The 12,411-nt window shown below is 41.3% G+C and overlaps 1 protein-coding gene and 1 long non-coding RNA gene across 3 annotated transcripts in view; one reads left to right on the top strand and one right to left on the bottom strand.

The window, feature by feature from the left end:
- The window catches only part of LOC106489851 (uncharacterized), a 310,540-nt gene that overhangs the window by 119,186 nt on the left and 178,943 nt on the right, over positions 1 to 12,411 (bottom strand). The window lies entirely within an intron of this gene.
- LOC106489849 (vascular endothelial growth factor receptor kdr-like) overlaps positions 1 to 12,411 on the top strand; it is a 147,194-nt gene that overhangs the window by 60,322 nt on the left and 74,461 nt on the right. For both annotated transcript variants that reach the window (XM_067304380.1, XM_067304381.1), the window contains exons 5-9: positions 2,853 to 3,012; positions 4,527 to 4,663; positions 6,187 to 6,346; positions 6,963 to 7,080; positions 9,151 to 9,326. In XM_067304380.1, the coding sequence (XP_067160481.1) occupies positions 2,853 to 3,012; positions 4,527 to 4,663; positions 6,187 to 6,346; positions 6,963 to 7,080; positions 9,151 to 9,326 (751 nt within the window). The remainder of the gene's footprint in view (positions 1 to 2,852; positions 3,013 to 4,526; positions 4,664 to 6,186; positions 6,347 to 6,962; positions 7,081 to 9,150; positions 9,327 to 12,411) is intronic.

Here is a 12,411-nt window from a genome sequence, read left to right as displayed (position 1 = left end):
CTCTGCTCAAGAGGATGCACGTAGGGAGGTGCGCGTTGGCGCCGGGAGCCGCCGCAGCCGGCCCGAGCTTCCATGTACGGAAAGTTGCTGCTTGTTTTGCTCTGTCTGGGAATTTCATAGCACCATGTGGAGCCAAGGTGGCTGCTTCCCATGCAAAGAGGAAGCGGGGCGGGAGAAGGGGTGGAGGTAAGGATGGGGGTGGAGAGGTGAAAAAGGCGATCAGACAGATTTAGAACATCCTCTTCTTCCAAATTTAATCTCTGATAGACAGCGAACTTCAAAGGGAGGAAAGCCACTGCGATTTCCTTCTAGCAGCACTGACGCTTTTTGTTTGGTTGTTTAAATATATATTTTTGAATATTTTATGAAGGCATTTTATGTGTGTGTAGTGTTGAAAAGGGCCCCCTGAGTAGGGTTATTTTTTCTTTCTCCTTCCCCTGCATCAGGGAGCAGAGCTGCCAAACCATGAAATTCAGCTTTATCACATTTCATTATTTCTGTACAAAATGCACTTTTTTTTCCTCATAAATTAAGTTTCTTATGTTACCATTATACTTTAAAATCATTGCACTCTCTGGCTTTTAAATATGTATGGGGAAAGGTATTACTTGCTAATACTAAACAGATCCTGGCTAACTGTACATACCATCTTTGTTATTAAGAAACCCAGAGCAAGACATACAATTCAAATTTTTAGTTTTGCTTAACATGCTTTTAATTCTGGGTGAAAAATAGCGCTCAGTCTTGGCAGATCTGTCTGTTGACTGATCTGGTTCAGTGTATATTTGCCTCTTACAGCTTTGACCTTCACATGTGTTAAAGCGTTGATTGAGCCTGGGGTCTCAGATCTCGTTTGGTAATTTCCCTGAATTTTCCTAACGGTTCTGAACAGCGATGCCACAGCTCAAAAACTTTGAAAGCGTTTACATGAAATCTGTGTTTCCTGCTACTGCCAGCAGAGAACCACTGCTCCGAAAGGAAGCCACTGCCTAGCTCTGCCTGCTTGCCCACAGCCACGCCACCGACCACTGTCCTGCAGGAACCATTGCTTGGTCTTTGTTTGATGCTGAATATGGGAAAACAAGGGATCTAAAATAACGCCAAACTGCTCAGTAGCTTCTCCATAGGAGTGGCATGTGTATCAGCTCTCAAGGCCTGAAGCTAAATGTCTGCAGAGCAGGAGCATTATTTAAACTGAATCCTATTTAAACCACGCTGCCACATAAGACTGCTGTTTGTTTGGAGGCAGAAAAATAAATCGCCTGCTGCATAACCACAAGAATAAGAGCACAACTAATTACGTCGTTGGGGAAATCCCCACTTGCAGTCCCTAGCGCAGCTCTTCCCTTGCTTAGCTCCAAAAACTAAAACAGGGCAATTCTGAAAAGCAAAACATTAACTCGCCTTGTCTTTGAGGAGCCTGTATATGATAAGCAGGAGGGAACAGCACTCCCTCCTTCTAAAGGAATGAGTCTTTAACCTAAATAAGTAAAGTTGTTAGTTACCATGCAGCAACTGCAGGCACACTGAGGTTTTCCCAAACCCTTCGTTTTCCAGTCAAAAGCATTCCCACTTTCCCAGCCTCTGCTCCTAATGCTCCTCACTCTATTTCTCTGTGAGCTGAAACCGTGGCTCCCACTGGCTGAGCTAAGACTGGAGAATGGTCTCAACCCTCCTGCAGCCCGTCCTCAGCCCTAGAGAGCCTTCCTGCGTCCCGCTGAACAAGCCATAGCCCCAGCCTGTGCCTCCAGCCACCTGCCTGTATGTGGGCTCAGATGGGTGAACTTCAGTGATCTGCTCTTCTACACGCTCATGTGTTATTTGTCTGTATTTAATTTCACGTATTTCGTTTCTACACTGTAATCTAGGATTTTTCAAGAATGATTAGAAAGTAAATTGCATTTTCTCTAGTAAATAAAGGTTTTCCCTGTGTGTTAATAATAATAATAAACTCATTACTTCCACTCAAAAAAGCTAACCTGGTTGACGTTGGTGCTGTCCAAGGGTATACATAGGGTTCATACTGAATTAATATTTGCTTTAGCTTATTTTCCACATTACTCTTTAATATCCTCACTTCTTCCTCATAAGCAGAATTTAGATACATCATTTTTTCAAGAATCTCAGAACACTACAAATATTTATGAATTTGGGACAAAAAAAATCTGTGCTTCTAAGTCCCTTTATTTCAGCCATCTTACAATTTAGCATCTTAAACAAATCAGCTAGGCTGCTTCTGCGGAGATCAAGAGGCCCCTCTGAAAGTGACTCATCCCTTCCTGCATTATAGAGAGAAGCTGATGACTATCCATAGACTACACCTAACTTATAGCTGCCTGTCATCGGGTGAGTTAGTGACATGAATACTTCTGAATTTTGGGGAGGTCCAACTTCACACATATTTTTACTGTATCATGAGATCCCTGAAAAATGTATGGTGGGGACATGTAAAGTTAGGAGAAGCACATTTTGTTCTTAGGCACTTTCAGAAAGATTACCCTGCAAAACTCCTGTAAGATAGGTATAATTATTTCCAGTAGAGAGATGAAGGACCTCAAATAGGTAGGACAGCATATTGCCGAAGAGCTGACAGGACTGGGGCTACTGAATCAAGGGCCGCAGTTACGATCATCCAAGTTTTGGATTTCAAAGACGGTCATACATTAGGGAGGGCTTTTCTATTTGCATATGTTGATGTTGCCTCAGCTATGTGTGGAATGAGACCACCAGCCACTCTAACAGGTCAAATATCTATTCTGTCTCCAAAGCAGAACAGCTCTGGCTGGTTGCTGCTATGGTCTGAGAGGAAAGGGAATGTCTCACCAGCCTCCGATCTGTCTGTTCTCTTTCAGTTTCCTCCTCCTGTAGAGACGACCTTCAAGAGGATGGTGTGGGACCCAACAAGAGGATTTGTCATCCCCTCTCCTTCTTTCGTTTACTCTGGAATGCTCCAATGCATTGCAAATGTCAATGGAAGTGTGTTCACATCCTATTACCTAACACAGAGATTGGGTGAGTGACTAGTGCGTGCCAAGGAAGGACCATAATATTTCTATTTCATAGCTAAGCCTCTGGGTATTATTCCTTGGTTAGCCTTAATTGTATTTGATATATCTCACTGCTTTGTATCCTGAGCAAGTTCGGACTGGGACGCTTAAACTCATTTTTCCCTTTTTCCTATTCAATAGAACTTGGATTTGATCCACTCTTGGTTTTGAAAAGCTACCAAAAATTGAGGTGGAACAAAATAGGAGTAGTTTATCCAAACCCCACCAAAGCTCAGTTTGTTTGGATAGAGTGATATTTACATTAAAACAACTGCTCGTTTAGGATAAACCAAACAGTGGCTTTCTTCTCACTTCTGGTCATTAAACATTGGAGAGCATGGTATAAAAATCTCACTAAAGTGCTGATTCAAATCTTTGCTTTTTTATATGGTTTATCCCAGTGCTTTACCATACCCTCTCCCTCATATTTATAGCTGAGCTTCAGTTCAGAATTAAAATCTGAATGGGAAGCAACTAAACATTAGATTTTGAAGTGCTGGGGATTTATATGAAGCCACTTATAATTGATTTTTCCTTTGTTTTCTGTGTATTTTCTTTCTCTCCTCATAGACTCTATTTTTCAAATAGGAGAGTTTACTGTGACTTCTTTCCCATTAGCTCATTGCATCCTTCTATACAATTAGCATTCAGCTTTAAACAACAGGCTGGTAAATTTGTATGGCAGCCAAATAAAAGTGCTGGAAATATCTCCTTCTCTTTTTTCATTGCTGAAGTAATTATTTATTACTACAGTCATGAATGCAAAGCTAAAAAACCCATTAGGTCATCCCTGTTTAGCCCAAAAGGACACAGGCAAGACCTTACCCTATAATGTATTACTGTACAGTGGTAGAAGTGTATTTATTTGGTCTGTGGCACCACAGATAAAGAGGCACGGCCTCGATGCAGGCTTATTTCAGAATTGATGCATTTAGGGGGTCAGTAAGACTGTAACACCAAGATCTGTGGATCCCATTCAGAAAGGAAAGGAAGCTTGTCATCAGAGGGCAGGAGAGACATGGTTCATGTTTTATAGAAAATAACCCTCCCTTAGATAAGCAAATGTTGAGGCACTCGAAAGGATGAGTCACTTTTGAAAAACTTTTCTGAATTAGGAGTGAAGGGAAGGAGAAGAGTAATATCAGGATGGCTGTGGAGCTGTTGATGATAATTGAGGGTTAGAGCCCAACATGGCAAAAGCAAGAAAAATAATTCATATATTACTGTGTCCATATGTGATCAATGAGTTTGATCAGCTGTAATACAGTGATGTTCAGCCATTTACACAAGAGACCTAATTTTTCCATTGTGTTGGAGTTTCCGACAGTTTTCATAGAGATGCCAGAGGAAGGCACAGTATTTTTGAAATGGTGAAAGGAATGGATGTTGGCGAGGCATTTGGAGTGTGGAGTCCATCTGCAAAGTCATTGATGCAGATAAAGGGCTGTGTGGTTACACCTCGGCTTTTTTTCATTTCAGAGGGCAGAATACAGAACCTGGCTCTGAAAGCAACTCCCAAAAAGCTGCTGGTTGGGGAAACTCTCCGTTTGGACTGCAGAGCAGAAACCTTCATCAATGGGCGAATTGAATTTGTATGGGTGTGTCCTAACGGGAAAGTGAGTTGAAGAAAATTGGGAATTCTGTTTTGATGCAGTCTCTCCCCACCCACCCCAAGAAAGATCTGTTCACAGGGCCGAGTAAATCCTAAGTATTCATTATTCTGAAATATAGCCAACCATTTGTAAGCATACAATTGATCGTATTTTTAGTTCAGATGAGAATAAAACTTATCTGACCATCTTGATCCTGCAAATTGAACTGCAAATCACAGGCTAAATGAATGCTTGCAAGAAAAGCCATAAGTAAATGTTTCTTGTTGGAAAGAATAGCTGTCTCGCTTCTGTTGGCCTCTGTATTGATCCCAGCTCACAGTGGCAAGTCTCAAAGCAGTCATGAAGGTTGCAAATTGTCAGTCTGCTCATCCATCTTGGAATTTATAAAGTAGGTAAAAGTGAAACAAAAGCCAGTTGCATCTGCTGAAATCTCACCACAGAATTCAATTTAAGTTCTGAGTGCAGGTTCGTGAGCTTTCTGTGGAATGCAACACAGAAATGCCTGATTTGAAGTTAAAAATATGAGGGACAGAGCATTTCCTCTGATGTACTAAAATCTTTCAGTTCTCCTAAGGAAATCCAGAGGGAAGAAAGGGAATTTTCAAGATCAGTTCATTTGTCCAAGATCAGTACTTAAGGTTCTAATTGATTCTCAGAATTAAAATGGTTGTTTTCTTTTAATTCAGCAAAATATGCAGTTCAAAGAAGCATCTAAGCCACTTGGAGAAAGTAGAAAATGTGACCCTTAAAATTTGATTATTTTTGGACTTCTTTTGTTTACATAAAGCAAGCATGTTTCATTTTGTTTCTGTGAAGAAACTACAGAAAATATGTATAGAGTTTACCGAGGTGCAAGCAATATGGTCCTACTGAATTTTGTTTCTTGAACCCTATATGATGGAAGAGAAAGTGGTCTTTCTTCTGTTGTTCTTCCTTGAACCCTCCTTAGAATTCTAACACAGTAAATGTAAAATTTCTTGGCCAAATCTGTGTGGTCAAAAATCCTACCAGAAGTATATAATGCTTTCTCAAATTCTGGAGGAATTTGCATTGGCATTTGGCTGACAAAATAGATCTTCTGTTCTTTTAGAAGGTAGGCTTGCTTTTTAAGACAGATGAAAACTGACCAGAAAAAAAAAAAACCCACAACAAAATGCACAACTTGGACCCTCCAGAAGCCAACGGTACTGTGCCAACACTGTTTGCGCTGTGTTGGTCCCTGGGATTTGATCCCTGAGTAGGGCTGATCTTTTATGCATCCAGTTATTAACCTGCCTGCCCGGATTTCAGTCAAAAAGTGCCACAGTTCCACTCTGTTAGATTATGTGCATCTCTTATTAGACTTGTTAATGAAAACTCACACAAGAGCTTTTCCTGCTGATTTGTCCCTTATACTATTTATTTCAGTGATGGGGAGATAGGACAGTTTTGACCTGAATCACTGCTTTTCTTAACTGGCAGACTTAGAAAGGCTGAACAAAATAATCCAAAAGTACTTTTTGACACCCGTTTTTTCTCACCTCCAGCACCGTTATGCTAGAAAAAAGATAGACAAAAGTGGCGTGGTGTATAAAGGTGACAGTAGCCTGACAATTGAAAATGTCACCATGGAAGATGGAGGCCTGTATATATGCAAAACACTCAATGCAACAAGGCTGGAGGCCAACGTCACGGTTACAGTGTATGGTAAGTTCTGCAGCTAAACTAGAACAATACTGAGAACCAAGATTGTTTAGTGTAAATGATAAAGATGCATTATCAAATCAGTTGGTATGCAAATGGAATTAGGAAGAATGCCAACTAGCTACAACAAACATTAATCATCTGTAATCTATAATCATTTGATGAAAGAGCCAGCACCCAGCACTGTGTTTTCAAAAAACCTCAGAGAGTCAAAGACTGAGAAGTCTGAGAACATGGATTACCTGGGGGCTGAACTGTTTCAAAAAAGCTGGCACCACATGTGGCTGCTGATGCCCTGGAAAATTTGGCCTACTGGAATTCACGTGGCCAATCACACAGTCCAGCTGAGGCATTTTCACACACTGCCATAGGGGCCCTGCAGGTATTACTGATTCCCCACTTTAAATATCTTTCATTTGGAGATGAAACACACTGGCTGTGGTAGAGCTTTGCAAGGCAACTGCTATAACAGCTTGTCATTCCATTTGGTTGTCTGTAGCTTCTGCAGATCTGTATTGCAAAGAAAGCCAGTGTAGACACAATAATATTCAAAGATGTGAGCACTGTGCTCTGGCAGATCTGCCATTGCTTGACTTTCTTTTTTTGTTTCTCTTTCAAGATAAACCTTTCATTACGGTTTCACATAAGAAAGGGCCCTACTATGAGATTACATCAGGACACAAGTCATTGAAACTGGCTGCAAAGGTGGATGCCTTTCCGCGTCCAAGCGTTACCTGGTGAGTAATGTCATCTTGTGCAAAATCAGGAATGCGTGACCTTCTTTGGGCTCCTGACAGGAACAGACTTTCACTGTTCCTTACCTCACAGATAAAAGACAAAAGAGTTGGTGGTGCTCATAGCTTCGGTCTCACAGTTCACCTAAGGAGATGTGACTCCTTTCTGCAGTGCCATATGCTCTGTGAAGATGAGCAAGCCATACCTCTTTTCTTTGCTATCTTTCCCTCCTGGGTGTGCAAGAAAAGTCCCCGTAACAAAAACATGAGTTTCATTTATCCTGGACACAGAACTATTTGGAAGATTCAAATAGAAAGTGACTGGAGAAGGGCTTTTAGCTTAACAGCATTACTGGTGGTCAGTTTGCAAAGAGGCAGCTCTTAATAGAAAGCTGCAAGAGAATTCCTAACATGTGAAATTCTTTTTCTTTATCTCTTTTAAATAATTTTCTCCACTCCTGTGTCACCCGCAATGTTGTGTGGAAAATTAATCTGGTCTGTTCCCTACTAGGGACATATAAAACTCTGGCCTGTGCCACTTGTAAAAAATATGGATGTCATTATGGCACTAGTTCTGCCCATGATTTCTAGTCAACAACTGAGGCAATATTATCTGAGTCATCCTCAGCATCTTCCATACGCCAAGACATACCCATGACCACTCTAACTCCCTACTCCAACTTCAGATCGTTGCAGACAGTGCAGAGAATCCTGCCAAGTAACCTTGGCTCCACTGGGACTGTAACGGATCAGCTTAATAGGAGGTGCAACACGTCAGCAACTCCAGGAGACACTCATCTCTCTCTTTATTCTTTCATCTCTTTTGTCCTCTCTATTGCTACTTTTCTCACACCTCATTTTACAGGGAGTCTTTAACTACCCCATCCATCACCTTATACATCTTTAACTGTATGAAATCCTCTACCACAGCTGGCATGGGTTTGCCTCTCCTGGCAGAGAAGGTGGCTGGCGTGCATTGGCACCTTCATGGTGCACTTTTCATCGGCTAGCTGAGGTCCATTCAGGGTGGGCTGGCAGTCAGCAAAAAGTACTGGTCAGGGATCGTTTGCTGTGTTTTTTTAGCAGTGAAATAACATGAAATTCTCTAATGTTCACTTCAAATCAGAGAACTCAGCCCTGCCAGGGGATATTTTTAATTGTTGCAGCTTTTTAGGAGATGGGAACCTTTCTGTGAGTTGAAGTGGGGACCATCCCCCTTTTCTCTGCCAAAGCTTTGTTCTCCAGGCTCAGCACGGAGCATCGTTTGGTAGCTGTCTGGGACCACCAGAGCTGCCTTTCCTGTGTGTTCTAAGCTACAGCTGTTGATGTTGGAGGTCTCTCAGTACAAGTTGTTTAAATGACTGTAAAGAAGGTTTCCAGCATTCTCAGACAGTAGGACACGTGTCCCAGCTTCTCCTTCCACCAAGCCCTGAAGCTCTGTGTGTGGCAAAGTCTTGCCTATTTGATATTCAAAACCCAAATCTGCATAACAGCTTAGCAGTGAAGAGGGAGAAGGCCTTGCAGACTGCTATTATAGTCTTAGTTAATGAAGACTCAAGATTGTAAATTCATCACTGACCTTCCTATTGAAATTCTCCAGGACAGAGACTTCAGTGTTTTCAGAAGCAGTAGAGGGTCATACATACACACTGAAAAATAATTCTGCTTAATTTCTTGTTCTAAAACTGATGACTCAAATTTTGGTAAACCAATGATTTACTGCACTTTTTATTGCACATCTTGCTGTTGTTGACTGTCCAGCATAATTCAGCAGCATCTAGATGCACATTTCTGATTATAATTGAGCATGCAAGAGGCACTGTTAATTCAGACCTTTAAAATATCCTTTTCTTGTCTGTTGGATGAAGCCATCCCATAGCACTGCAAATGCTACTCAATCAGTTTTGGTGTGGTGGGGTAAAAGGAATAGATGTCCCATTCAAACAGTGATTACAGATCTGTATTTCCCTTGCTGTTTCCAAAGGATGACCCATTCTAATTTGAGTAATAGTCAGTTTTTCTGAGGGCTAACATGCAAACACATGATGAGTCTTGATGGGACTTTCAAAACAGGTACAAAGATGGCAAACTGATCAAGGATAACCACACTTGCTATGAGCCAGATCCAATGAAGTACAGACTGGGCATAAGAGATGTGAGACCCAAGCATGCTGGAAACTACACCATCGTCTTGAGCAATGCAAAATACGGCCTGTACAAGAACCTCACCATGCAGCTGGTAGTGACAGGTAAGGCCTGCATGTTTATAACAACTTCTACTAGGTTCTTTCTCATTTTTTGTGTGATCCAATTTTACCAGTCAACAGGAATGAGTGACATTCCCCCATGTTTAGCTGATATGAGCTGATATAGCATTGGAATAGGCTGAATATCTTTTTAGAGTTCAGTTCAGCACAAAGCAGAAGTGGGTGAAGGCTGATGTTAGTGCCTTAGAACTGGGAAGATGAGTGGTCCATGTCAGAATACAACAGACGTGGGCTTTTTCAGCAACAAATATGCATTCAGAAAGGGTTTCCCAAGGCTAAGCGAGTAAAGAACACACCCTGGATGAACTCTACAGTATTTTGGGATGCTGACCACTGCACAACATGGAGAGCAACAGTTAATATACTGACCACCTCATATTCAAATGTACCCTAGATTCTAGAGTGTATGATCATGGGCATCTATGCAATTAAGCGTTTGGTCATCACATATTAGCCACACACACACAACAAATATTCAGAGAAGCATCTTTATCCAGTTAGGAATTTGCATTTCAGAAGATCTGTGCATAGATTATCACCTTATTCAGGATCTACTGTAGATCAATCCCATGTCACCTCATGTTAATCGTAAGCAGCACCCATTCCTGAATAGGGAGCTGACATGAGATGATAATCTGAAACCAGGTCTTCTAAAGTCACTTAATTTCCACCGAGATATTGCACCTCAGAAGTAGACTGCAAGACTTTTTTGTCAGGACAGTGTCTCTGCAGAAGGAAGCAGAAATGGCTTGAAAGTGAACAAAGACAAACTTAGTTTCAATAGGAGTTTTGGAGGAGATATCTAGTAGTGAGCTCTTGGAGATGGAGTCATAGTTTCCCAAAAGTGGTGGAAATTTTATTCCTTGAGATTAAAAACCAGTCTAGGCAAAGCACTGGAGAACATCCTGTTGGGATAGGAAAAGTCCCAAAAGGGCTGACGGAAGGAACTAGATGAGCTACCCTGTCTTTTATGTCTCTCAGTCATCCTGCTACAGAAATACTTTCTAAGTCTGTATTTCATGTTTTGTCATTTATCCGATGGGAGCATTTGAGAGACAGGGTCATTTTCAAGGGAATCCTGGGAAAACTGAAGTAAACTGTGTGCACTGAAGCAGGTTCATTTGGCACAGAGGAACAACAGATATTGGAATCACATTTATTAATCTCCCTTGCTGGGATAATGAAAGACAGAGCCACATTGTCTCTTTGAACATCCACTGCCTCTTTTAATCCATTGAATTTGGGAGCAGAGAGATTGAATCATGAGGCCAAATAGGAGTTCAGCAAAAGTTAGCTCTGCTTTCTTTTGTATTTCCTGAGGTTCAGTCAGGCAGTGAAATAAATGAAGTTATTGATGCAGGTTTGTTTTCTTTTCTATTGTGAATTCTTTTCTTTTTCTCTTCACACCTAAAAATATTCTCAATTGTCTTGTTTTGTATCACTTATGTGCTGCTGTACCATGCAATTTCCAGCATTTGTGTTTTTCTCATTTCACCTTTCACAAAGGAATAATGCCTGACGAACGGAGAACTGGCTGTTTGGGCACATTTCACCTACCAGAAATGCTAAATAAGATATGCTAGCTTAAATCACCTCAATGATAATATAAACTAAGGTGTGTAATGCAGGAGTGGAGAGAGCTAGGAATATGTTTAAGGTCAGCTACTGCAGCTCAGCTGATGAGCAGTAATGTGTTAAGCCGCAGTAATTTGCTCACTCGAGGTTGTTTATCCATAAAATGGTTTTGCGGTCTTGTTTGAGAACGGAAACATTTAAAGGAAAAGAGAATTAAGAATGATAATAAATCATCTTGTCAAGGTAAATATTAGTGTTTGCATGCAAAAGAGAATGTTTAGTTGAAAAGCAGCCATTCCCCAAATAGGCATATGAAAAAAACAAACAGACCTTGTTTGCATGAACAAGATGCTATTTCAGGATTAAACCATCCCTTGCTATAAACTACAGTACAAGCCTTTCATCTTTAGTGTGTGTACAAGTATGTGGTATCCTCTCTCTCGCACACGGTGCACGCCTAGCACGGTGCTCACTGTTAGCCTTTCTGTGAGAACAGCGCAACAGAGACTTTAATCAGGAATAAATATTGCATTGCAAAACCACCATTTCTCAGAGTCTGCAAAGTCCAGCACCTGCAGGAATGTTACTGCCTGGAGAAGGTGTTGCATGTTGAAGCACAGGACGAATAAACAGCAAGGGTTTCTTTTTTGGTAACAATGGACCATCCCAGAAATGAAGAACATGCAGAGAAAAATACCTGCCAAAGAGTGCCACTGTTTTTAAGCTAGTGGCTGCAAACACTGAGGAGGACATGCATGACACAAAACATCTGGGAAATCTATATTGCCTTTGCCAGGCTCTTCTCTGCAGCACTAACCCAGCATGCTCTATCTGAAGTGCTCGACCCAAGAGGAGGGTCATTTTGTCCAAATGCATGTGGCCAAACAGGAGTTCAGCTTTCTAGGTATTTTGTGCAGGGATTACCTTGCCCACCACTGAAACACAACCACCTCTGAGCTGAAAATGGCCAGGTTTGAAGAGGGGAGATTTTAATGTCTCCAGTTCAAGCCATAGGGAGAATGCAATTACTGAAGCTGGAATTTGAACACGGGGATTAGCAGACTTGATGAAAAATCCTCGTGGCCTTGCAGTGAACACAGTGGTAGGAGCATCAGCTTTACATCATGTCTAAAAGATGGTGCTTGCAGCAATCCAGCACTGGATAAGCCTCATGCTGAGTGCTGGTTATGTACCAGCTCACTCTTACTGAGGAGCAAGAAACATTTCTTTTGAGTAACAGCATTACGGTCCCCCGCTCCCCCAGCCAGGCCAGTCTTCTAAATTTCAGAGCTGCATCTGTGGGAAGAAGTGAGTCCTCATCTATATCATTAAAGAGAAGATGGAAAATTATTTAAATAGGCTTTTAGATGAGACAGTAAACGTTACTTGGATATGTTTCCTTGTTTTGCAAAGGGACACTGCACTGAAGAAATTATAAGTGAACATACAACCCCCTCTCCTGTGAGTCTCTTCAAAATAATACACTGTTAAT

This window comes from Apteryx mantelli, chromosome 13 (assembly GCF_036417845.1).
Source record: "Apteryx mantelli isolate bAptMan1 chromosome 13, bAptMan1.hap1, whole genome shotgun sequence".
NCBI lineage: Eukaryota > Metazoa > Chordata > Aves > Apterygiformes > Apterygidae > Apteryx > Apteryx mantelli.
Note: the sequence above shows the minus strand (reverse complement) of the source record. Positions and strands in the feature narration are given on the sequence as shown.